The 27,478-nt window shown below is 36.7% G+C and overlaps 1 protein-coding gene across 6 annotated transcripts in view; it reads right to left on the minus strand.

Moving 5' to 3' along the window:
- The window catches only part of LOC5567198 (whirlin), a 506,699-nt gene that overhangs the window by 222,033 nt on the left and 257,188 nt on the right, over positions 1-27,478 (minus strand). For all 6 annotated transcript variants that reach the window (XM_021854220.1, XM_021854219.1, XM_021854221.1 and 3 more), the window contains exon 6: positions 14,730-14,860. In XM_021854220.1, the coding sequence (XP_021709912.1) occupies positions 14,730-14,860 (131 nt within the window). The remainder of the gene's footprint in view (positions 1-14,729; positions 14,861-27,478) is intronic.

Consider the following 27,478-nt stretch of genomic DNA (forward strand, 5'->3'; position numbering starts at 1 on the left):
GTTTCTTGTCTATAAATTTTATAGCTCGATCTTAGTAGGCTGTGGCTTAAGATTGTTGATTGAACTGTCAAGAATTTTCACTATTTACATTTGTTTCGTGTAGCTAGGGAGCTTCAATATCTGAATTTAAACATTTTCTTTAAATAACTGCATTTCTTTTTACGAATTCGAGGAGAGCAATGTGGAGCAATGTTAAAAGTTTGGAACGAGTAAATACAGCATTAGCAACAACAATATTCTTCACAGTTGTAGGCATGTTCGGAATAATACTAAATAACATTGTTCATTTAAGTTGAAGCGTCTATACTTAAAGTGGTTCAAAAAATCGTTTTTGCTCCACACCGCTCATTCGATTCTAGATCAAATTCTGAGTGTCCTCCCAAAATTTGAGCTCATTTGGATGAAAATTGAGACTGCACAAGCCCTCCAAAGTTTATATGGGAACTACTATGGGAAAAGCAAGGAATTCATTCAATCGGTCATAGTGTTTTCCCATGTGCTCTTGGGGATTAGAGCTACGTTGATACTGTGAGATACATTCATCAGCTACAACTTTGCCGAAGACCGTTTTTAAATCGGACGCCCCGGTAATTAGTTATTGATTTTTGAATGAGTTGTAAAACTTTGGCTATAATTATTGGGCTGTTCTGCAGGCATCACTGGATATATGCAGTAAAACATAGTAGCCATGATTTGTGCGTGCTATCTTTCGCGCCAAGTGCAGCAATGTTGCCTGTTCAGAAGTTTAATGAGCACTGCCGAAGAATTTGTGACTGAATATAAATCAATAACTAATTACTGAGGTGTCCGATTTAAAAACGGTCTTCGGCAAAGTTGTCAAACTTGGGTACCTTTTGCACTACCGAGGGACCAAATGCAGTAATAGAAGTGGTACCCAATCTGAACCTGTGTGGGACGGACCTGTCTGCACCTAATGAAGCATTTTTGCACCACTAGACTTTAATGAACAGAATTTCGTCTTTCCCAGATTTCGCTGCCCTTTTTCGATCTCCGCCACCCATGTAATTTTCATGGTAGACTTCTCCGACCAGCTCAGTGTTTACCATTTTCTGTTTGTTCTCGTCTCACCAGCTGTGCTTGTTTACACAATAAAAACAGCTGGTCCTCCGATGTTTACAATCATCGTCATAACTCTCATGTATCAAAACCAGGTGGTAGTGACAGAAATCAAGGATGAAATGTAAATGGTGTTTGAAAATGTCCCATCAGTTTATCGACAGCTTCTCAATTTCGTCATGGAGGTGTAACAATTCGTGAAAATAACAATACAGCGTTAATTGTGTATACCGAGCAATCTTATTTTAAAATTAACTTATTATTATTATTATTATCTTTATTAACGAGATTTGCAGCACGAGGCTGGCTCATCTCGGTAGTAAAAATTAACTTCCCAGATGCAAGGATGCGTGCAATATTGGTAATGATTAAGTTTCATTCTAGATTGCAGTATCGCTAAATACCTGTTTAGTTATAATTCATTATACATGACAATCATGAAAATTTACGTGCCGTGCGAGTTATTTATTTTTGCTGTAAAAACCTTATGGTAAATATAGTTTTTTGTATTTGTTTCTGGAGAGTTGCATCCAATTTGAATAATAAACGTTTTATATTGAAAAATGAAGAAAACCCTTAGGAAATTTCCTATACTAAAGTAGGATTTATGTTATTTTAAATTATTTGCAAGTGTTTGGTGTTGATATACACTGTATATTATACAGTTTTGTTGTAATCCACTGCAGTAGTTGGTTAGCACTCATTGCTGGGATTTGAAAACCCGAGATCCGACCATCTCTAGTAGTCAGTCTAAGCTAAGCTAAGCTTGGCTAATTTTATAAGATCTGTACTCAGGAATATGTAATCTAACCCAGGTTTTTATTTAGAATCTTACCCTAGATTTAATTAGAATGGATTCGAAGATAATACATTAATAAAAACTTTTCAAAATCCTGTTCGTGAAAGTCTTGCCTAGGACTTCGAAAAAATAATTTTCTGCATTTTATGAGAATGCTACCCAAGTTTTTGCGAGAATTTTGCCTGTGATTCAATAAGAATTGTGCGCAGGATTTTGTGGAAATCCAGTCAGGTTTTTTTTTTGACCAATTTAAACTACAACTATTGTTAGTGTGATGAAAATTCAGTTTATTTATCTATCAAGTAATGGAACATGAACTTTCTCACTATGAACTAATGTTTTTCAGAAGGAAATAATTGGTCTTGAAATGCTCCAACATCAAGTTAGTAGATCAGTCTAAGGGCCATATATTAAACGATTTTTTAAAACCTTCGAGAGCCACGTACTTTGAACAGCCCTGGTTTAATGAAAGAAGTAAATATCAGTTGATGTGAACCATCGTTCTGCTCGAAAAAACTTCTTCAAAAAATTCACTGATAGAAGCAAGCAAGCTGAAAGGACTAAAAGCTTCAGCAGGAATCTTTTCCGGTTTAAGATATAATACAAACATTTCATTTCTACATTGTCCAGGGAAATATGTCAATAAAAAATTAGCTAAATTATGAAAACATTGCTTGCTGAAAAACTTCCTAATTTTCAGGGATTATTTTAAATGGTTTTCAATTAGTTCTCACTTCAACTGCAAATCAATCAGTTAATTTTTATTGGAATTATTGAGAGCTAATTAAAAACTCTGCGCGTGACTTTAAACTGTAAAGCTAGATTTCGAACTGTGTAGAGATTGGTAAGTCAAATTTTATTCCTCTCTCAACGTCGAAATCGGCTATTGAGACTTATTTATTTTAGTTTTAAGATCAGGGTATAATTGTGAGACCTGATAAAGAAAAATCGGTCAAGAAAAAATGAATCTTATTTTCTTCCCCTTCAATATTTTCGACTTTTCAAGGGACGGGGGTAGGCTCATGAGATGAAAATTTGCGAAGGAACGGCATTTTGAATATCTGGCTTTAAAGAACGAGGACATGTTGATTTTAATGAATTCGAGATTGAACTCATGGCCTACTATTCAGTAAGCTAACGGAGTAGCTATTGAGTTTTCACGAACATCTGATTTCCATTGAACCGTATTACATAAATCGGAACCCGATCAGTGGATTACAACAGAATCAATCACAATTATATCAAAATTTGTTGCAAACAACACATTTTGTTTCATTTTTGTTCTGTTTCTGTTCGGGATGAACCACTGCGACCAGTTTTCTTTGATCTTTTGTGGTATACCCGTGTCCTTTGTTTAGTGCATGTCGTTCTACTCCATTACTATTAAGAAATAATTAAGTAGTCGTTTTTTATACTAATATCATTCTTTACCATTTTGCATAGAGCCTCTTTAGAAAAAGATACCGCTATTTATACCTTTTGGAGTAAACAGTTTGTCATCATTAAACTCTCAAAAGCGCGCCCCTTAATCAGATTCTGCCACTAAGCTGGTTGAATGATACTGATTTTGACCATGCATCGGTACTCTAGCGTATCAAATTATTGCTTCTACTTATAAGGCTCTAAGTTGTTTTTTGAAACTGTGAACAGGTTTCATTGCATGAGTCATTTAGATTCCTTGAAAGAATTTCAGAAGTAGGTATTCTACTAAACAGCTCGAAGATTTATTATTATTTTAGAAGTTAAGAGGTCTGCTACTCCACTGATTCGGAATCGTTTCCCTCCTAGATATCGAAAGATAAACTCTTGAACTTGGAAAGAAATTGTCTCATGCGTTGAAACCAACCTCAGATGCTGATTGAGCCATTTTTCCACTTCGACCTTCTCATCATCTAGGACAAATAGGTGGGTCTTAGTGGCTTGTTACTCACTTATACTCTTCCGACCGTAACTTATAAGTATTCACAAGAACAGATACAGCAAGAGTACAATTTGGTAGATCTTACCCCGTAACGCACCTCGAAAAGGTGATCTACCCGCGTTACGGGTATACATTTTTGTTAGAAGTGCCTTAAGTTGATGGAGGAAATTATAACACAATTAAAACAAAATCAGTTATATTAACAGAAGCTGTTTCAAATTTATTTCAATTTAAAACTAAATTATAACACAATTTATTCTAAAAATCTGAGGGGAAAAAAATTAACAAATTTTCTTATAATTCTTTTATGAACAATAACAAAATGAGTTATAGTTTTGTTTAAACTTTACAAAAACATTCCAAACTCTGAAAAAAAATACATGAATATATATGAAAACTTTCTAGTTTTTTAGAAAATTTTTATATTTTTACATTTATTTTTTTTAAAGAGTTCTATATTTTTTGAAACCTTAAGCTTTCATTCCATAAAAAAAAGATTGAAAATCGATTGAGCTGTTCAAAAGTTATAATTTTTAAAAGAATAAAAATTTTGCAAAATCGCGATTTTTCTGGTCATCTTATTTCAGAAATGGTCACCCTAATCAAAAAATCCAAAAATACGTGTATCTTTATTTCGCATAAGGAACAAAATAGCAAATTTTCACGAAATTCGATGACCCACTAGATCGGTTTTCCATGGAATGGCTGAATCAATATAACTTAGTAACATAGCTGCTGACCTTCATGTCAAAAAATATTTGGTAAAGATTTATAGCAAAACGGTTTTGAAAGCTGAAACTATAGGGAGCCCTCTACTAAGGGTACATCGACCCTACTGTTCTATAAAGTATAAAGGGTATTAAAACTTCCGTCAGCAGAAAGCATATGTGAACGCTTAGCACGAAAATTCGTCTCGTTTATACAAATTGATCTAATTACTTGTTTCTTTTTGATCATTTATTTTATTTTTGATTCAAAGTTGTAAGTCGTATCTGTAAATAATGGATGCATGCTACTGCACTTTTTTAATTACATCGATTCCCCGCATTTTTTTTTAAATTACATTACAGTAGCTGCTTGAGAAAAAGCACAATCACCTATACATAAGCTTCAACGGTACAAAAAAAATCCAAACCATTTTTCTAGTACCATAGAAAGAAGCTCTTCTCCTCCACCCATCTCACCTTTTCACCACAGTCAAGTCTACGAACAAGCGACTGACACTGACATTGCAGATAGACCAGACAGAGCATAGAGCTCTACCGCAGCAATCAATGTACCCTGAAATGGAATGTGTGCTGTTTTCCACCGGAATGAGCTCCAAGCATCAGCTCTCCCACCTCACTTGGGGTAGGTAATTACACACGCCAAGGCAATTTTCCTGTCTTACAGAAGCGATTTCCCATTTTCCTACCTCATTCGGTTGCAAAGTGGTACTTTTTTCTCTGTTATCCCCCTCATTCAAAAACGCCACGGTAAGTAACAGACGAAGGTTTCTTTACATTTCTGATATAAGTATGCCATCCTGAGGATTAGCTCCCGGAGTCGTTTGCATTTCTGATGCCAAAAAACTATTTCGTTTTTGCTGGGGTAAATTTGAGCAAAAGATGATGATCACGTCAAGATATTCCACCACAGACGACGCCTTGGTGGCAACGAAATCCCTCCTCCAATTGACGAAAGTTTTCTTTTAATCTTCTCAGAAGTCTTTGTGGAACTATTCCCAGTTCACACCGGAGCAGCCTCAGTGCGGCAATAATGCACGGCTGTTGAAAAACTTAAAGGAAAACAACTGCATCGAGAAAAACTACAAACATAGCGCAGTGGCGCATGGCCTGGCCGGATAAAATTTCTTAAATTTGAAGTTCTTAAAATAACCTGCAACGATTTTTGTCTAAAATTATTGATAATTTTATTCGACATTTGTTCTAATGTTCCAGTTGGATATTTTATGAATCTCAATAGTTCTATAGCATGGAGGGAGCTTCAGAATCATTTCAAAATTTTATTTTGAACCCTTTTCAGAACTTTCTTTCTGGTATTACAACAGCTAGTACAACAAAGGCCGGTCTGAAAATTTGTGTGAAGACCAAAAGCTTGTTCTCAAGACAAAGTTTCGAGTTTCTATTAGTAAGTGGATACAGAGATTTTACAACGTTTGGCTTGTACGCCCTCAATATGATTTTTGTTGGAACCCCTCCTTATCGTAACAACATGTCTACTTGAAGAGCTTTTGGTTTATGTCGGAATATTATCAGTTGAGCTTTCGAAGCATTAGAAGAAATCTTCCTTTTTTTCGAGTATGAAGAAAATATATCCAAACTTTTTTGCAATCCAATAGGATCTGTAATAGGATGACACGCACGCTTCGTGCTTTGGCGAAGAGGCCTGTGTCATCAGATTTTTGACATCCTGAGGTAACTCAGGTAAGTCAGATGTGAAAATATAGTATAATATTGGCCCCAAAATGCTGCTCTCACAGGAAGTCTTTTAGACTTGGGGTTCTGATAATTAACCTGAAGTGTACAGTTTGACAGATTACTTTGGATTATTCTTACAATGTATGTTGGAAAATCCAATTATATTAATTTTACAATCAAGCCTTCATGACAAATCTTTGTTTGAAGACGCGCCACTGTGCAAAGTCCATCCACCGTGACCGACCATCTCATCCCAAGTCAGCCAGCTCATGGTTGCCGTGACGATAATCCAAAAGGGGGTTTGTCGTTGATATCCCCTTGGTCACTGCTGCTTCTGCTGGAATGATGGTGCGCACTTTGTTATAGTTTATGTGATGAGCTGGAGCAAAGTAGCTTAATCGTTGTTGGTTTTCCTGGTGCAAGGCCACACCGACCGCAGCACTAGGAGCAGGAAGTTTGAATTCATTTTTCATTGTGATGGCTTTCTTCGAGATTGTCACCGAAAAGAGGGTGGTCTGTGGTTTGGTATAAATATGGGTGGTATAAAGAGATCAAACCTGTAGGTAAAACAGCAACAGTTTTCATTTTAGATTTTTATAAGTATTGTCGGATTTTATTAGTCTCATGTACAGGAATAATAGATTAGCTTCCTATGTTGCCCTATTTTCATCTTCTTAGGCTCAGTGTTAACCAAGTTTACTAAGTAGTATGAGTAACTGATGCTTACCGTACATCAGAAAGCCATAACAGAAAGATTCGAAATAGCCCGGCTGTCATGTCCGGGTATTTTCTGATTCTGATATTTTTCTAATAGAAGTGAAAATTATCTGAAGATATCAACCAACGGAAGTAAGTAGATAATTTGTTCCTTGAGGAAATCAAATTTTATATTTTATATTTTTATAGGTTTGGATGGATTCTATTGCGGCCACGCACATAATGTGTTTGTATTTTCTTTTGCAAAACTCGAAGACCACATACGCAACTCTCAAATATTAGGGTCAGGGAATGAAGTGCTTGAGCAGAAATCTTTCTTGAGTAATGAAGAAAATAAAATAGGATGAGTTTGTATAGCGAAGAATAAAATTCTTCATATAAAATTAACCAAAAGTTTCCTTCGTGAGACACTCATAAAAATGATGCTCTAATTGCTTTGCCCCTCTTACTTGCACCTTACCAGATTAAATTTGTCTGTAAATCACATCACAAGTTATGAAAGCTTAGCTAAACAAACTGTTTTTTTCCCAAGAACCTGCACGCATTTCTTGTTGAAGAGGAATTAAGGAATTCTTGATGACTCTTCTGGCCCAAGCAATATTCATCTAGCAGGTACTTCTTGGTGGCGGGAGATGCTTTAATTTAATTTGGCATAAGTTCAGAGTTACTAATTGTTCTGTAATACAACTTCCACCGAGGATTTTTTTTTCTGTAATACTATCATGTTTCAACCACACTTTGTTGGTAGAAAAATCCCGACTTTGCAAAATAAAAGGGCTCATTAAAATTATTTAAAATCAGAATTCAATCAAAGTTTTCAAAGTTCAGTCCGTTTCAGCACTATTTTTCATAATTTTTCACTTCCAAACTCAGTGGTTCATCAACGGATATAACTTATTCAGCATGCAGCATTAAAAGCAAAAGAAAATGCTTACCATGTGGAATTTACTAATACCAGACATCTCAACTGAGTAAAATATGCGTACAATAGCCATGTTAGCATAGAAGTGTAATCAAATTTATAACAGAAATATACCCATATGTCACCGAACAAGCTTCAAGATCATCATCTGATAAAGATATGGAATCATATCAAAGCGCTTTTGGATTGGTGATAATGTCTTTCACCATCCGAAGATGATCAAAGTGATCAGAAGAGATTGTAATGCCTGTACACAAGTGTTTGGATGTGTTAGTGCACCACTTGAGTTTTCACACAGCAACCTTTTGCAACTTGACGATGTGTGACGTTATCCTGTTTGTTATCCATAAATTGTGTAAACAACAAGGCCAGTAAACGTCAAAATCCCATACAAAATCAAAACAGTACAGAGGCCTATGTTCCTGCGGTTTCGTTGCTAGCAACCCTTCTGTTACCAAGCTTGTTATGTGCTGTTACTCAAACAACTACATGAAAACATGCAGCACGAAAAGATGGCCCTTCGTGTTATAATTTTATTTAAGTTTAAGCTTTTGTTTTCATTCAAGGACGAAATTTTGGACGAAAGTTAATATTTGTTTAGTTTTTACACTACACTAACACAAGCACAAATCGACTATCGCCTCACCCCTTAATCACATTGACACTGAGAGTAGTAATAGGTACATTAACTTTCAGAAATGCTTAGATTCCTTCCGTCCCATCTGGAATTTTCATATCAAGTGCTAGGGGGTCGTCCATAAATTAGGTAAGAGTTTATGGGGGGAGGGGGGGTTTGAGATTTCTTACGCGCCATACAAATTATTTTTAATTTTCATACAAAAAATCTTACTATGGGGGGAGGGGGGCCTAAAAACCGCCAAAATTGTCTTACGTAATTAATGGATCGCCCCTAGCTCATCTTATTGATTTCATAATTATTTTTATTTGTTTTTTCCATATAACTGATTACCTATCCTATTAACCTCTGCGTTCCTGACCTTTTTTTACAACCAAATTTTCGTGATCTTTTGACTCTAATTTCCATAATTTTCAGCCGATTTCAATAAAATGTTGACACAACATCACAACCCTATTCAAGTTCCATGACCTGTACTGTAAACCTCAGTCGGACGGTCGGTTCCGGTTTTTAAACGAATGTTTCGTGGGGTCTGTCCGAAGGTCATTTGAGACATTTCCATCATTATTTGGCATGGAGAATATAAAACTTCAGTGTTTTTAACTGAATCATTATCTATTAGTATATTCCAACTCTTTCAACTCATTTGGAACCATTCTGACCAGTTCCGAATTCCTTGGAACCTGTTCCTGGGGCATCAGTTGAGGACCGAAATTTGATCAGCACAAACCATACCATGCGACACATAAATCTTCAAGATTTTCCAACAGAATGGTAATACAATGCAAATTGAGCAATTTCGTGCAACATAGGGACATTTACAAGTACTCCGGGATGTTCTGGAGCCGATTTCTGGAGTCTGGAAGAGGACATCAGTCCGATGATTGTAAACCTTTTCATGCGTCACATCAACTATTTCAGTAGTATTTCCACTATTTACACAGTATTTCAACGTAACTTTCACAGGATTCCCACATTACTGCCATTGATAGCCTAGCATTATGAAAGGAACTCTTAGATTCCCATTGAACCATGCCTACTGGAATGCCAGAACCTTCACTGAAATTACAACATCCACACTGACGTACAACAATTATAGCTGGGATCCCTTGATTAAAGTTTCTAATTTTCCTGGGATTTGACTTCCCGGGAAATGGAAAATAAATTTTTCATTTCCCGGGAAATTATAGAAAACGTGAAAATAGAGCAAATTTGATACATGTTTTTGAAACGCTTCATATTTCTTGTAGATATATTATATTTACACCTGTAAATAACTGAAAAAAAAGAGTAAGAACCACGCAATATTTTGTTATGTATTTATTAATGTTTCTCTAAAGAAATCGCTTGACTTTGTTTTGAACAAGATCAAGCTCCAAAAAGTTTATAAAATCATTAAAAATGTCATGCAATTGCAATAATATTAGTATTAAAGCTCATTCTTGTTTTCATAAAACGTTAAAATCATATTTGCCAACATTGAATCAATTTTATCTAGCACTAGAATAAAAACCAACTAGAGTCTTACATTAAAATTGAGACTGTAACATTGAACAGAACCCATAAATAACTAAAAAAGCCCTTGTTTTATAAAATAGATTCTTGAAAGATTTGTTTTGCTTATAATCTTTCTTGAAAAACATCTCGTCGAATAGTTTTTGTTAGAACATAGATGGCCAATTCGTAAATTAAATTGAATAAGAAAAATATGGGATTCTTGGGAAATACGGGAATCCCGGGTAACAGATCTTTATTTCCCGGGAAATCTTCCCGGGATTGGAAACTCTACCGATGATTTACACTTGAATCCAAAAATCCACACTAGAAATCCAGAATCATACTGTAAACCCAATATCCATACTGAAATCCCAAGATCTACTCTGGAATCCGAGAAGCCAAGGATCCAAACTCAGGATTAACATTGGAAACCACACGGAGAACAAAATATGGTGTTCGTAATCATTTGTCTGGTCAAATTAACAAAAATTTTAGGTTGTTTTAGAGATAACTAAAAATATTGTTGATTTCTCAATTTTTGTTCAAAATTACTGTACCGTAAAGTTGTTTACAATTATATTTTTTATTGAATTAACAAACGTTAAATGTCAACATTTAATTATATTTTAGTTGACTCAAAGTAAGTTTAGTTGAGTATAAAAACTTTTGCAATGTTTACGCAGCAGTTTGCTCTGCTTAATCAACATTTCCAAGCTGCTTTATCGACATAAAAAAAAACAATTGGAACAATCAAAACAAAGTGCTCATATCTCAGGATTCACAGTGGATTTCCAGGATCCACACTGGAAACCCAACATCCACACTGGAATAAAAGATGCATACTGTCACTGTACGATTCAAAGGATCTACACTTAAATACCAGAAGAAGGAAGTGGTCGAAGAAATACCGTAAGGTGGTTCCGGAGAGATAAGGGTCTGAGGCAGGCATTGAAGACGTGAGCGAGCTTGATGAGCATGAGCATTGAACAATCAAAACGCCTTTATGCCGTGATTGAACTGTGCTGTTCAATAGAACGGCAGTTAGCGATCACGAGAGCTCACTGTACGGATCAACAATGAGTTTGGAATTTCACTACGCAAAACCAATGTGCATAACTACCACAACTACTGTGTAGTATGTTGAAATCAAAGCAAACCAAATTGATTTTTATACGTCAGTGCACGGTGTACTATATTAAGAAGTTTTTGGAAAAAAAATCTGGTTTTTCAGTCTATTTTAACTATTTAAAACTACTGTATGTTTTCTTTTCCCAACGTTTCGGTCCTTATTGGACTTTTATCAAGAACCCTGAAATGATTTATTTGTTTAAATAGTTACAGTGTTACAAATATTTATAAACTGTACCGAAATTTGATGTTGTTTTTCGTCTATATGTTTGTTTGAGCAATTAATCGTCATTGATGTTATTGGGCTATAAGAAACAACTTTTAGTAATTGTTTTATCCTCAAATATAGCCTTACTCACTGTTCACGGTTATATTACTACCCGGAAACAATTTTATTTTAAAGGAATCGGAATTCGGAATCGGAATTAAGTTTACTGCTATCTTGGTGTGTGAATGTGTGTGTTTCTTAGGCTACTGTGTTGATGTAAAATGTGCTCTATTTTTCTCTCTGCGTTCTTTGTTTTGTATGTTTTTGACTGAAGATAGAAGTGCAGCGTATGTAACATTTAAATTGTCTGTATCTGTTCGTTTGTTTGCAGTGTGATTCGTATTTTTGATGTGGCAACTTTCCAGTATTGGTCAAATGGATGGTCGGTTCGCTCTGTCGATGATTTTTGTTTCTTCCAATTTGAATGTGGTATCCATTGCTGCTGCATGATTAACCAGTGCTGTTTTTTCCCGTAGTTCTATAATAGCCCTGTCTGCGTTTGTGAAGCCTGCTTCTCGTAGTGATAGTAGTCGTCTCATGTTAGATCGATGTCCAGAGATTCTCTGTTTTAATTTGGTAGTGGTCATACCGATATAGCAGGCTGCACAATCGTTGCACTGGATTTTGTAAACAACGTTCGATTGTTGTTCTGCTGCTGTTCTGTCCTTAACCGAAGGTTGCAGTGCGCCAACCGTTTTAGTAGTTTTGGTGGCGACTTGGATGTTTGGGTATCCCTGTTTTAGTGTTTTTGTTATTTGGTTTGAGAGGCCATCAATATTGGTGGTATTTAGGAGATGAACAGGGATGCCAAGTCAATTTATCAAAATCCTGAAAGATTTTGAAAATTTGTCTGGAAAAGTCTAGATCTCCTATGTCGTATATGGAGAACCTTACAAATAATTTACAAATCCCTACAAATCCATTACAAATTTTATCTGGATCATCCGGTTTTTTTGTAAAATGGGGCCTCAAAAATCTGGACATTCCAGACAAATCTGGAAGGATGTCAACGCTTGAGATGAACCAGCCTATATGGCTGAAAATCTCAATAATAAAGATAATAATAATAGTAACCAATATTGGTGAGTGAACGAAACAGTTCTTCGCTCTCGTTCTCTGTGTCATTTTGATTTGGGATAATCATTGATCAGGAGTTGCCGTTTTATCGTCGATTTTATTTCGTTTTGAGTACGATTAGTGCAGAAGTCTTTTCGCAAAGTTGAGTGCGATATTCATTTTCTGGTGCAACGGATGTGACGGATCTCTCCTAATCAGAGAATTTTTATCATACCATAGTAGTGCTGCAAGTTCTCATGAAAATTTATTTGCTACTAAGGAAAACTTTTTAATTCTAGGATTTCCAAATATCATCGATCTACCTCAGATTGGCTCATTTACCGATATATATCTTTTTGTTGTAACGGGGTTCTGTTATAAAATTAATTTAAATTTCACAATAACATCAATCTTTTGTAGTTTTCAAAAAGAAATCTTATCTCTTTTGAACATTATACACTTAGATTAGATTGGAGAGTCGGTGGTTTTTGGACGACCTAAAGAGTCAGTAAAACGGAATTAATCATTACGCTCTAGCGACTGGCCAATACCATCATATTTATTTTTTTTATAGGTAGGGAACCGGATCCTTTTTGATTCACTTCGGCAGTTGGGTTTTTTGAAAGTTACAGATCTCATATTGGGCCACAATATGCGCCTTACTTATGCGCTTCTTACAGGGTGTCTGCAAATTATCCGTACAAACTTTGAAGACATGGCTCTATACAATCAATTATAATAAATTCAATTTTCTTGCATGGTTTTAAACATTGACTTATTATATTCTTAAGAAGTAAGTTTGACACAGTTTCGATTTCAATTAATTTCAAAACCAACCTAAATGTATTGAGGTGTCTTAAAGAGAGCTGTTTTCTGAGCTTTATGACGGAAGAGAAATGTCCATAGATCTCACTGGATTTGAACCGTACAGTTTTCTATTTCCAGTCTAACCTAAAGCCACTAACCTGTAGATTACTTCAAATAATAATAGGACATTTGGATTCATCTCTTTTAGGTTTTAGGAATAACACATCTCCAGTATGACTAGCGGCCCTCAGGAAAAACGACTTCGAAAAATTGAAATTTGCCTATCTCAGTAAAAATCAATTATTTCGAAAATTTTAAAAGTTGTATTTTGTGTTAACATATAGATGTATTATAAAAGGTACATGGACATTGATTTTTCATTGTTTTCAATGCGAGATCATATTTCCAATATTTTGCTGTTCGGATAATTTGCGGACACCCTGTAGTGCAAAGTTTCAGACAATTCGGCCGAGAAAAAGCCCCCATGCCAAAGTGAATTATGGGAGTGCCCAAGCGATAGTCCAAAAATCAGTACTTTTTACCGGACAGGCTAAGTGTGTATACCAAAAGAATTATTCCCATTTCTTTATGACCAAAGCCAGTAACTGAGCAAGTGTTTCGCCGCCCCTCAACAACTCCATGCAGATTATGATGACAGCAAAGACAACAGCCGTGGACGTTTAAAATGCACACCAGAAAACTGCATTATCAAGAGGATTATCAACTGAGGAAAAACTTTATTTTGGGACAGTTCTACTTAGCGCATTTATACGAAATAGCAACTGAGAAGACTTGTAGGGAGGCTAACTACGTTTGTTGATGAGCAAGACTACACTATATTTGTGAGAATTTGTTTAACGTGCGGAAAACGTGCTTATGAGATTTAGAATAAAGTTTACCAAAACTACCGATTCAAACTAAGAGGGAAGCAAATCTACCAAGAAAGCAGTGAGGTAGTGACAGAGTGAAAGTCTTTCTATTGCCAATCTTTTTCCTTTTTCTTCTCGGTTATGTAAGTAACACAGGTCGGTTAAATATGTTTTATAAAAAAAAAAAATAAGTTTGTAAAACATACAATAATCCTCCCAAAACAGTAAACTAAATCCGCTTCCGTCGATGAAAAATCGTTTCCAGTCGCAGTAAAAGTCTTGGCAATTGAAGTTCGATTCCATGCAGATTTGTGATGTAAGTGGCAAATTTGAATCATAAATCATAAAGCACTCTCTCACAGAAAACCAATTCTTCGGAAAAAAAACCGTCTTCAGTGCCAACACATAAAAAAATGAAATCAAACCAATTGTGTATGTGGGTGGAAATCACTCGAGTGAGCGTGTGTAATTCAATTGCGTACAAGTAAAAAAAGTGCGCGAAATTCTCAATCGACAAAAAGTATCACAATTGATAAGAACATAATAAGATCTTGAAAAAGTTAAAAAAGAAATAATAAAAATAGATTATTGAAAGTATTACGAAACATTACCTTGAGCGCCTCCTCGTGGTTGATGGCCGTGAACGGCGTTCCGTTCACCTCCAGTATCGTATCTCCGGGTCGAAGACCGGCTCGTTCCGCTACCGAACCTTCCTCTATCCGCGATATATACACGCCAACACCTGTCGAAATGGAAACCAGAGGGAGAGATTTTATTATTACTGGTATCGTTAATCATTGCTGACGAGAAAATAAGCTTTCCGAAATTAATATGTCTGGCGCAGATTGTGTCCATTGAATTCAAATTTTTAGAAATCGCTTTGGATCTATGCTTTGAGATTGTATGTCTTTTTTTTTCTTTTTTTTTTAAGGCACTCCGTGCTTGTGGCCACTATTGTGCCGGAATCAGTTGATCTGTAGCTTCTTAACCGATACAGATCTATTTTTAACGTATCTATATTTACAACTACACTCTCTCCTCTTTTCACCCTTACACCGAGCAGGTAGGAGAGAGCTCTGCTGTTAGTGAGGCTAGCTGCCTGCGAAGAGGGTCAGTTTGTCTCAGTCACCATCTGATACTGACGGAGGATGGATGTGCTCCCCCAAAGCACGGTCCTCCGTGAGGCATCTTCTGGTGGCTGGACGGGTTTTTTGTGGAGGGGCTGGGAATCGAACCCATGACCTTCCGCTTATGAAGCGAAAGCGTAACCTCAAGGCTACAGACCCTCTATGTCGTATTTTTAACGTGGTAACTTTAATTTGTTTGAGTACACATAAATGTCTGTTTTTGATAACTTTAATCGTACGGTAAGCTATAAAATCGATAAAAAAACTAATTCTCAAAAATATGGTTAGTATTTCTGGAGAGAAAACTTAATATTTTCAAAACTTTGTAAGCAATAGTTTATTTAACTCGTCAAGATCCCTTTTTTTTAACAATGGTTAATTATTCCCAACAAACAATTTCAATGCTTTCTAGTCTTTGATATTATTTATAGAGGTTTTGTTAGAGATGTATCAAATCAAAACAGATTTAATGATATATTGAATAGAGCTGAAAGGTCTTTGAAGTAAAACTACTTCAAAATGCTTTGTAAATCCATAGAAGTGCTTATATTAGAACTTTTTGTCGGCAAAATTTGTCGATACTAACTTGTATTTTGAAGGAGCTGTGTGGTGTATACTACAACCTATCGTTAAAACGTCAATTTGTTTTTCTAAAGACAATGATAAAACTTTTACGAGTGCACTAAGTCATGTAAAAGTAATCTCAAATCTCAACTGCGTCATACAGGTATACATCGATTGAGTGAACATTTTGATTTTAAAATTGTCCATAAAAGCAATTTTTATCTCACTTTTTGTTTTCTATTCAGTCGAAAGTTTATTAGAATGTATCATTATCGCTGAAATAGTTATTTATGCAACACGTTGCAAAATGATGATTTTTCATAACCTGTGATCTCGCTCTAAAAGCCATTGGTAACCGAGGGTGTAGCTCCTTGTTTGTAAGCAAATGGGTGGACCAGGATGAAAACTATCACCTGTGGGAGATAGAAGAGGATCTTCGCTTCAACGTAGCATAGTTGAATAACGTTTAAATTCATTCTTTTGCTCGGTAACAACAAGCTACACACTCGGTTACCAATGGCTTTTAGGGTGAGATCACAAGTTATTTAGTTTTTGGAGCATAAACATATTTCAAGAAAACTCACATGAGCATCAATGCGTAGTAACAACTCGCTATTCCTCAATCATGTAGGCTGTGAAATGATTTTCATAGATCATAAAAAGCTTAGCTTAGACTGACTGCACATATCAATGGTTGCTATTCCGTGATTGACCGAAGTCAGTGAAAATGCACAAAGAATCAACTAGAAGATCGGCTGGGATTGGCCATAATCTTTTTCAGTGTGCATAATTCAGTGCCTCTTTTTATACATGGTCAATAACGGCGCCGGCCACGTCCTTGCAGTCAGGTGGGATTGGGGGAAGGAATGTTAGTGTATAACCTTTGCTATTTGGAGACCGTGTTTGCCTCTGCATCTCCACAAAGGTTACTGGGAGGGATGTTTGTTAATGGGGAGGATCGTTGGGTCACAGGATTCACTTTGATAAGCGATTAGACCATGATAAATAATTATTGGTGAGATATAAACATGCTTATATGCAAATATAATATTTCCATTTTATATTAACAATATCTTTGTAGAGAAAAATTATGCCGACACTTGACGTGACGAACCTTTCAAAGTTTGTTGAATAAAGTGAACCTTTCGCAAGTCTACACTCGTAGTGTCGAACCATTCAAAGTATTTTTAATTACAAAAATAAAGGTAAAAGGAAAAAGGTGTTTTGAAAAAAAAAATAGACATAAATAATTTATAAATCAAAGCTTATGTCGACACTCACAGTGACGAACCTTTCATAGTTTGTTGAAAAATCATATTTACGTCTCACCGTTGTAACGATTAAAAGTGCAGTCATACATATTTTATAGATTAGAATAGTAGCATGAAACGAGCTCACCAATTGATCCGTCATCCTTGAGCAGCAACAATCCTCTTTCAGCCTCACTGCCCAGGAGCAAGCATCAACGTCGAAAGATCAAAAAGAACTAATCGAACGCGGCATTTTTTCACTTTACTCGACCAATGCGCGACATGTTTGATCCTGCCCTCATCGCCGCCCCCCGCAGGAGCAAGCGTCAAGGTCGGAGGATCAAACACAACTCTGATTTTCATAGATCATAAAAAAATCATAAACCATCATAAATTTTTTCGTAAAACTTTTACGGTAACCGCAGAATTTTACCGCAGCTGTCAAAAATTTACCTCAGTCTTCGACATCATTTTATCATTGAATCAAACAAAAACCATAGTATGCTTGAAAGAGAAAACGCTATGAAAAATAGCAACAAACAACAATCATCAAGATAGTATCCAAGGCATCATTGAAGCCTACTGATGATTTACCAGCGCAAATCAGTGATGTGACAGCTGCGGGGTCTTCGTTAGCCGAGTTGTTAGAGTCCGCGGCTACAAAGCAAAGCCATGCTGAAGGTGTCTGTTTTCGATTCCCGGTCGATCCAGGATCTTTTTGTTATGTAAATATCCTTGAATTCCCTGGGCATAAAGTATCATCGTGCAGACGCTCCACAGTTATGGATAGCACACAGATATGGATCAGAGTTGGGTTAAACGGAGAATATCTCATTAAATAGGGTTACAATCACGCAGAACAAATTTCACCTACGTGAACCATAAATGTTAACACCATTTCAAACGATTATAACTGCTTTAGTACATTTTTTTGTCCGTAGCAAATAGGCATCCGGCAACGCTGCCTCAAGATTCTGCGCGTACGCATTGGCGACATCCGGTTGTTTCAGCCGCTTGAGATTGTACCGGGGCGGACGTCGGTACCGTACATCATTGATGACGGATAGTTTTGGGTGCAGTTTCACCATCACCAGGTAGTGGTCGGAGTCAATGTTAGCGCCACGATAGGTTCTGACGTCGGTTATGTCGGAGAAGTGCGTCCTTGTTATCATCAGTGCTTCCGAAGTGTGGGCTATGCACGTTGATTATGCTGAAGTTAAAGAATCGGCCTTTGATTCTTGACTTGCACATTCGTTCATTGATCGGCCATCGCCCGATCACTATGAAAGCTGTTCCCAGCTCGCGTGTGTTGCCGCAGCTCTGGTAGATGGTATGATTACCTCTAAACGTTCGCACCAATGCTCCTGTCCAGCACACCTCCTGCAGCGCTACGATGTCGAAACCGCGGGTCTTCAGTACATCGGAGAGTATGCGAGTACTTCCAATGAAGTTGAGAGATTTGCAGTTCCACGCACCGAGTTTCCAATCGCTAGTCCATTTTCGTCGCTGTGGTCTTTGCCGATTGTTCCGGTCCGTATTCTCTCGTTGAAGTTCCTGTGCTGACACCAACCCCTAGATTTCCGGAGGACCATTCCCCCTAAAAGTTCGGAGGGCCATAGTGCGCAGTTTAGCTTAGAGTCCTTCTCTGGCACTCGGACGATGATCAGCCGCCCCTGACATGGGGAACAGACGCTGTTGTGAGCGCAAAAACATCTTTCATGTCATAGAAGATGCAACCCGGGAGCATCATGACAGCTGCAGTACAACGTCAATGTACCGAAAAATTTTGGTCCGTGGTACTGTCAAACTCAATGAAATCATGGAGTGTGCTCAAAATAGGGCGCAAACTAGAATTATGCTTGATGTACATAAAAAAAAGTTTTACAATTTTTGTTTGGCATTTGTAATATCATTATAAACGAGTGATCACCAAATAGTGGTTCTCTGAAAGGATTTGTACGATCATCGGGAAGATTTTGTATGGGCCACGAGCGAGTTTTGAATAGTGGTGTGATGTGTTCCAGTAACCAATCGTTTGTGTACGAACTAATTTGTTGACCACTTAGCAATTCAAAGCAATACAAATTTGTATGGATCGTTCATTTTGATTTTTTTTATCAGCATATCGGTCTATTTTGCTCGAAGTAAGAGGGAGCATGGAAAAGAAAGCAATGAATACTAGATGGATAGGTACCGTAAGGGAACGGCGAGAGAAATTGGATTAGATGTTGAAGAGGGCATACCATATCAAACAGTATTACTTGAAACGAAACGTCCTTCCTTGTGGCTAACGTTCAAATATTACGTGACACAACAGGGGGAGGTAAGGGGTATTTTGCAGTGTTACGGTCCATACAACAAATTGAAGTTTTCCATACAAAACCTGTTACTTCAGGGAGGGAGGGAGTTTAAATTGACAAATTTCTTCGTTACGTAATATTTGAATCATCCCTTAGATATTTACGATCATCATTAATTTATGGGAAATTGTCTGTAGTTATAAGCTTGAAATCAATCTGAGATCATGACAACTCGCAGAGATTTTCTTTTGCGGATTGGAACACTTTTTTCTCATACTCACCACCACATGTCTAAGTTTCAATCAGATAAGCGTGGATAAGCTTATTGGATGAATCCAGCTTTTTACGAGCGCTAATATCACCAAAAATTTGCCCATTTTTACAAAAAAAAAGGATCTGACGTTCGATCTGGGTTGCTTGATATGAACTTATCCACCGGTGCACTAAATTCACTCAGTCCAAGAATTTTGACAATTGACCGAAACACATGGGGAGCATTGAGAAGCGTGACCCGCTAAGTGTCAAAATTCTTGAACCGATTGAATTTATCACACCGATGGACAAGTCAATTATTGACCGGACCCAAGCCAAACGTCAATATGTTGAATCCCTACCAGAAAGTAAGCTGGTTTATTTTTCTGTATGCATCGCCCGCAGTAAAGATTTGCTTCTCGTTGAAAGTTGCAGCGTGACGTCATCGTATATTAGTTCATAGGCTTATTCGATTGAAACTTAGACCTCTGGTGGTGAGTATGAGAAAAAGTGTTCTAACCCGCATAGAAAAAAAACTGCAAATTCAAAATTTCACTTTTCGACTTGATTCGATCTCAAATAAAATGACAAGGACACCGTCTTCAGCCAATTAGCTGCACGGACTGTAGCTTAACACTAGACAATGGACAAGAATGCTCCAGTGGCACAGCCGAGAAACATTCCTGACGAAAAGTTTCAATGGCTGAAGCGAGAATGGAACCCACACCCCATGGCACGATGCGCTTAAATGCCTGACGATACGAATTGCACGGCCACGAGGCTCACAATATTTTATTTTATTTTATGTTACGGCCAGCGCTTTTTTTTTGAGGTCATAAAAGCGATCCACAAATCAGTTAGGCTGTATTGTAAGTAATTTCTTATGGATTACTTTCCCGCAAAACAAAGCACTGACAGGTCATTTAATCTTTTCACCGAACGAATTGGTGCGCTCTTAAGTTCATTTGGTGCTTAAACTTGGTGATTTTATTAAATTTATTTCCATTGGCAGACGAAATTATCAGACTCGCCCTTATTTCATTTCATTCCATTCGTTGTTTTGCACCCGTCAACAACGAAACAAAACTCCGATCTGCCATAGTGAAAAATTGTGCCGGCAGCGGTGGATGGCCCCATTGTTTACGTTGCAAGTAGGTACGTGGAAATTGCGTTATCTGTCACTTTGCGGGGGGGTTGAGAAGATGTTTCCCAATACATCATTAGAACATACAATAATGCGTTAAAGATGTATTACATATCATCACTAATACTTGCTTGTTATATTGAAGCTAAGAAGATGTATTGTTTTACAAATTACATCTATTTTTGTTTTGATAGCAGTTCAAAACAAAATCAAAATAATGAAAGCGAATGTTTTTTTTCTCTTCACGAATTGCTTATGGTGATTATTAACTTTTCTTCTGTTGATTCCAAATAGTGTACTCAAACTCTGTGCGGCTCCAGATTTATTGTGAAATGCACAATTTTATTAATTGTAAATTCATGCGCCTCAATGAAATGGAAAAACAAAACAAACTATCCTAAAAATATGTGTGCCATCATAGAATTTTTCAGCGGATCAATTCCTAATGTCAGAAACACAATATGGCGTCTTCCTCACGAAGCCTGCAGTGCCGTCAAAAAATGTTCGGATGTTTATCGATTAAATATTCTAAACATTCTATGAAAATCATGTTACTAAGTAACATCCACATTAATATCAATCGAACTACCCTGAATAACACACTACTTGTGGATAATCACAATGTGTTTATTGCGCTCACTTCTCAAATTAACATTCGGACAGCATAAATCAAACGACTTTGTACCATGGCAATTTTTTGGACCGTCAATGTTTCCCCCGGCAAATTTTTACTTTGCATTCGTACGAGCCACGTGGCAACTGAAGCGCTTGTATAGTTTGTTTGAACAACGTATTTAAGACATAAAAATAACATACATAAATCTCAATCCATCAAGTTGGCTCAAACATGTGTTCATAATGCGCTACTGATGTTTTACTTAGCATCTCATTTTCAAGAAAGGTAATGAAATCATATACTTGTATAATCAACGTATTCAATACGCATCAAAAACATATGTTTTTTGATTGAGGCAACTTGTAATCATCAAACCTTAGAATGACTGTATTTCACCACAAGATGTTTTTCAATAGGATTATAATACTGTTGTAACACATCATATGTCAATCTCGCATAGCATCGATTGCAATCGCTGTAGCTTAGCTGTGATAACGATGGACTTCAAAGAATAACAGAGCATGTGCTACTGTATAGAATGCTTGCATTTATATTGGTGAACAATCTCGGCTCCACTATGCATTACTTGATGGTGTAGTGATAAGGTGTTGACTTCTGAATCCAAAGGTCACGTGTTCGAGAACAAGTGAAAACTTTTTTTTTTATTTTTATCAATTTTTTATGGCATCGTATGTCTGATTGTAGAAGTGTGGAAAAGTCACGCGAAGTGCTTAGATAGCCTCCACTTTGATAGGTGTAAAATGGTTTGTAAAGTTTATACCAGCTAAAAATTGTATTTTTGTTACCTTAAAAATTAAGATTCAATACTTTGATCGTCATACGGGAGTGGGTTAGAAAAGCCCGGGTCAAAATGAACAACTTGCCTGATGTTAATGCATCTTCATAGTGTTTGAATGTTATTGAAAACTAGTTCGAAATACTTTTTTAGCTCATACGTTTTGATAACGTAAACATGTGCGGTTTAAATCTTAAAAAAGTTATATTATTATTCGAATACTGTAGTACAGCTCAAATATAACACAAGATGTTATATAATACTCAAATAGAGCTTCAATATAACAATATATCGTTAATGCTGCACAAAAAGATGTATTTGTTGTTACTTGGGAAGGCAAATAATCATTATATTAAAATAACTACAAAGAACTGCAAAATGACATTTGACCGAATGGCATTTGACCGAATAGCATTCGACCGTATGGCATTCTGCCATTAAATGACATTCGTTCAATCGGCATTAGGCCAAATGGCCGGACACCGTATGGACAACCCATTTGCCTTGTTCAATTGATCTATGAAGGTTGTCGTGATACAGAAATCCGTCGTCCCTCGTGGTGTCACCCCAGCAATGCCCAGCATATCACCTTTGTTTGAAGCAAATTCAATCCAGCACAATTCCTAACCATGACTAACATTCAAAGTCATATCGCAGTCCCTGCCTCCCATCACAAAAGCGAGTTCGCTATCGTTTTCCGTTATTTTCGTATTATGTCCCGCTGAGAGGATATCAAGATTGAAAACCCACAGCCAGTGGTTTCCTGACATGCGGGACACAAAGGCACACAAAACGTCGGAATCAAAGAACGACCCATCATAGGTCCAAGACAAAGCATTCTCCCGTCCACCATCAGAACCACATGTGAGTGAGTATGTGATTCCGAATCTGGCCCAATGGGAAACGCGGGATCGGTGACAACGACCTCGATGTCCCAGTTTTTCACCGAGCCCCATATTTTTCCCTTTCACCCGGTTTGCCAGACCGTTTTCCGGAAATGTCGTCATCATTTCCTGAACAACTGCCCCACCAACCCTCCGGCTCTTCGTTATCAATGGGGGAAGTCAGTCGTCATCATCATTGTTCACATACACATACATCACACAGGACTTCTACTTGGTGTCGTCGTGATGGACGGTGAATAGAAAGATAGGGTGCGGCTATTTTTTTGAAAGTTCTTCTTCTTCTTCTTGGCATTAACGTCCCCACTGGGGCAGAGCCTGCCTCTCAGTTCAGTGTTCTTATGAGCACTTCCACAGTTATCAACTGAGAGCTTTCGTTGCCAATGTTGCAATTTTCGCTTCCGTATATCGTGTGGTGGGTGCGATGTTACTCTATGCCCAGGGAAGTCAAGGAAATTTCCATTACGAAAAGATCGTGGACCGACCGGGAATCGAACCCAGACACTTTCAGCATGGATTTGCTTGGTAGCCGCGGACTCTAACCACTCGGCTAAGGAAGACCCCGTAATGGTACTGAAAGAATCAAAATTGATAAAAAAAAACAGCAAAGTTGTGTGAACTTCACTAAAGGTCATATTTTATGACTTGAAAATTCAAGCAACTTTCACCAACTTTAAATCGTAACTCGAACATCGAGGTTTTTTTATGTGACTTGAATTAGGAAATTTCGAAAATTGAACCGCACCCTAATAGAGCGCGCTTCGGTGAAACCGTGTCGTGTCGCTATTTTCATTTTCGTTTGAATGTCGCCTTGTCATTGTGGGAGCCAGACAATTTCGCACAGCGAGGGCCTCAGACTTGTTCCAACATTTCACGAAGAAAAAGGCTCAGTCACCACGTCTATCGTACTTGTCTGTCTATAGTTGGCCGACGGAATGACCATAGTCCTGGTCTCTTCATTTTGTGTAGACCGTTGTCGCTCGTCATCGCTTGGACAATGAAGAGTAGGGAGTTAGTACCAACCAGTCGTGAAGTCGAGGTAGGAATGTATTGCTGTGTGCATTTGAAACGCAAATATCAAATGCGGGAACACTAAATGCGGTAAGATTTTCTACAAGAAATGCGATGTCAAAGATAGATTTTTCTTTCTAGGTCGGCGGTGATTTTGAAAAACGTTGCTAGGTGTCCTTTGATTGTTTTGTTTTACCGCATTTGGAGGACGTTTGGTCAAAATTTGCATCTCAAATGCAAACAGCAATACTGAAATTTGTTATCTGGCTGTCATTTTGGGGGATGGGACTCTCCTCATCTACCATAGCCGTCAATTTGGTGCGTGGGTTCGTCAAGGAAAAAAAACTTTTCCGGTCGTCAAAGTTTTAGTTTCGTCTTTTATTTTATGAAGAATGCTAATTTTCGGAAGCCTGGTCACGGAACGATGATTTCCTTTGGGCCTTAGAGAGGGATTCAGTATTCTAGTGACTGCGTTGACTGTCGAGGAATGCGAACGTGACAAAATTAGGAGCGCTTGCTAATAAGCAATTTCCCCCTTTTATGGGCCTGAATCATGAATGCATGACAATGCCAATAGGATGGAATGAGAGAGTTCGCACGGTGTATCTGCGAAAAAGTACGAAATGCGTTGAAATACCGTTTTTATTCCATCCTTTCTGACTTGTAATCAGCTTAATTTTGTTTTTTTATTCCTGCTGGAAAATGAAGCGTATCAGGATACAAATTCCCACACGGTGGAAGTTCAAGACTTTTATTCGAACCATGTACACCCGATTCTGTTTTTGCACGGCCGTGCAAAAAAGTTTCCATACGCCAAAACCTCATTTTTGCATAAAACGTCTAAAAATAATGTTACTTTTTTGCACGATTTTTGAAATTTTGAACAGAAAACCTTTTTTTGCACAATACGCAACCCCCATGCGAAACGAAAATCGGGTGTACTCGGATCAAGGAAATTAATAATCTTTTATATTTGCTGTATTTGAGTTTGACAGTAGTATTTCAAATCTAAACTTCCCTAGCATAGTTGTTTGTTTGCTCTGCTGGCTCAAGTAAGCAAGAACATTGATTTTTAAAATCTGTACAGGGGATTTTTTTTTATTACCGTACGGGTTTGGGTCGAAGGGTCTCAGATTTTCATGAAACTTTTTCCACAGGCAGGGCTCATGGATATAGGAATAAAAAAAAATTGAGAAAAATTCAAGGTCGCCTTTTTTTCCGGAAAACTCAGGTGGAAATTTTTTGTTTTCCCTTGACACTACTTACTTTAAAAAATCATAACTCAAGAACGAAGCATTGTAGAAACAAAGTTTTTATATGAAAATTTAAGCAAATTTTCTCAGAAATCAAAAAAAAATATGAACTGGAAAAAGTTTTCGACAAAATTTTCCACCGTTGGGAAAATTTGTAAAGAAAAGCCGGAAAAACTATGCTCGAACTCGTGGAAAATTTTCAAAAAAATATTTTCGAGAAGGTAATTTTATAAGCTTTAATCACTGAAATTTTTGGAATGCACTTTTTTTTCGTTTTTGAGTTATGGCCAATTTTGTGAAAAATGTCCAGATGTGCCATATAAGACTTTTCTTTGAAAAATCATAACTCAAGAACGAAACATTGTAGAAAGAAAGTTTTTTTATGAAAATTAAAGCAAATTTTCTCAGAAATCCAAAAAAATATGAACTGGATAAAGTTTTCCACAAAATTTTCCACCGTTGGGGAAATTCATAAAGAAAAGCTGGAAAATCTATGCCCGAGCTCGTGGAAATTTTTTAATAAAATATTTTTAAGAAAGAAACTTTATAACCTTCAATTCTGGTAACTTTTAGGATGTACTTTTCTTTAAATCCTGATCTATGGTCAATTTTGTAAAAAATGCAAAGATTTGCCATACATGCCTTTTCGTTAAAAAATCTTGACTCAAGACTCATCATGACTTGTCGAACCGGATTCAAATTATCTCAAAAATATGAAATTTTTGAAATAGAATCAGTTTCCCAGGACATTTTTCACTGTTTAAGAAAAAAAAATGAAAACCCGATTAGCTATTCCAGCTTTCAAACAAAGTATATTTGAAAAGAGCGATCAATAAGATCCAATCCTACAATATTTTTCAATACTTGGAATGGAAAAGAAACAGTTTTTTCAGCTTTGCTTAACGGTGTAATGTTTCATGAAAAATATAATCCAATCCGACTTATACTTCATTAAAACCAATCCCATATCGTTTCTCTCAGATCTTTTAAAAAATTTGCAATTGCTTTGATAAAAAAAACCTTGTTTTTCTGATGCTTCGATTGAAATATGGGTTTTCAAAGAAAATGCTAATATGGTCATTTTTCACAAAATTGACCATAACTCAGGAACAAACAGAAAGTACATCCTAAAAGTTACTAGAATTGAAGTTTATAAAGTTTCTTTCTCAAATATATTTTAATAAAAATTTTCCGCGAGTTCGGGCATAGACTTTCTAGCCTTTCTTTATGAATTTCCCTAACGGTGGAAAATTTTGTAGAAAACTTTATCCAGTTCATATTTTTTTTTGGATTTCTGAGAAAATTTGCTTAAATTTTCATACAAAAACTTTCTTTCTACAATGTTTCGTTCTTGAGTTATGATTTTTCAAAGAAAAGTCTTATATGGCACATCTGGACATTTTTCACAAAATTGGCCATAACTCAAAAACGAAAAAAAAGTGCATTCCAAAAATTTCAGTGATTAAAGCTTATAAAATTACCTTCTCGAAAATATTTTTTTGAAAATTTTCCACGAGTTAGGGCATAGTTTTTCCGGCTTTTCTTTACGAATTTTCCCAACGGTGGAAAATTTTGTGGAAAACTTTTTCCAGTTCATATTTTTTTTGGATTTTTGAGAAAATTTGCTTAAATTTTCATATAAAAACTTTGTTTCTACGATGCTTCGTTCATGAGTTATGATTTTCCAAAGTAAGTAGTGTCAAAGGAAAACAAAAAATTTCCACCTGAGTTTTCCGGAAAAATAGGCGACCCTGAATTTTTCTCATTTTTTTTATTCATATATCCATGAGCCCTGCCTGTGGAAAAAGTTTCATGAAAATCTGAGACCCTTCGGCCCAATTTGTACGATAATAAAAAAAAAATCCCCTACACTTAATTTAGAATGCCGAATCTCGGTTAATTTCAACCGCGATTTGCACAGCCGAGTAGTCGGCAAACAAGTTGCATTAAATCGCGGCAACCGGAAGCCGATACCGAGATAACCTGGAGGAAATTTCCAGAAATCACTCAGGGCCGTCGGTGCCAAATATAGGGTCATGGTACCAAACATTGTCTTATGGATGCTAAATACATGATTGTGAGATTCTTCTCACGCTAAGGACGTCTTTCATGTGAAGGAAGATACTAAAAGTTTGTATGTGCAAA

The sequence above is a fragment of the Aedes aegypti genome, chromosome 3 (genome assembly GCF_002204515.2).
Source record: "Aedes aegypti strain LVP_AGWG chromosome 3, AaegL5.0 Primary Assembly, whole genome shotgun sequence".
NCBI classification, from domain to species: domain Eukaryota; kingdom Metazoa; phylum Arthropoda; class Insecta; order Diptera; family Culicidae; genus Aedes; species Aedes aegypti.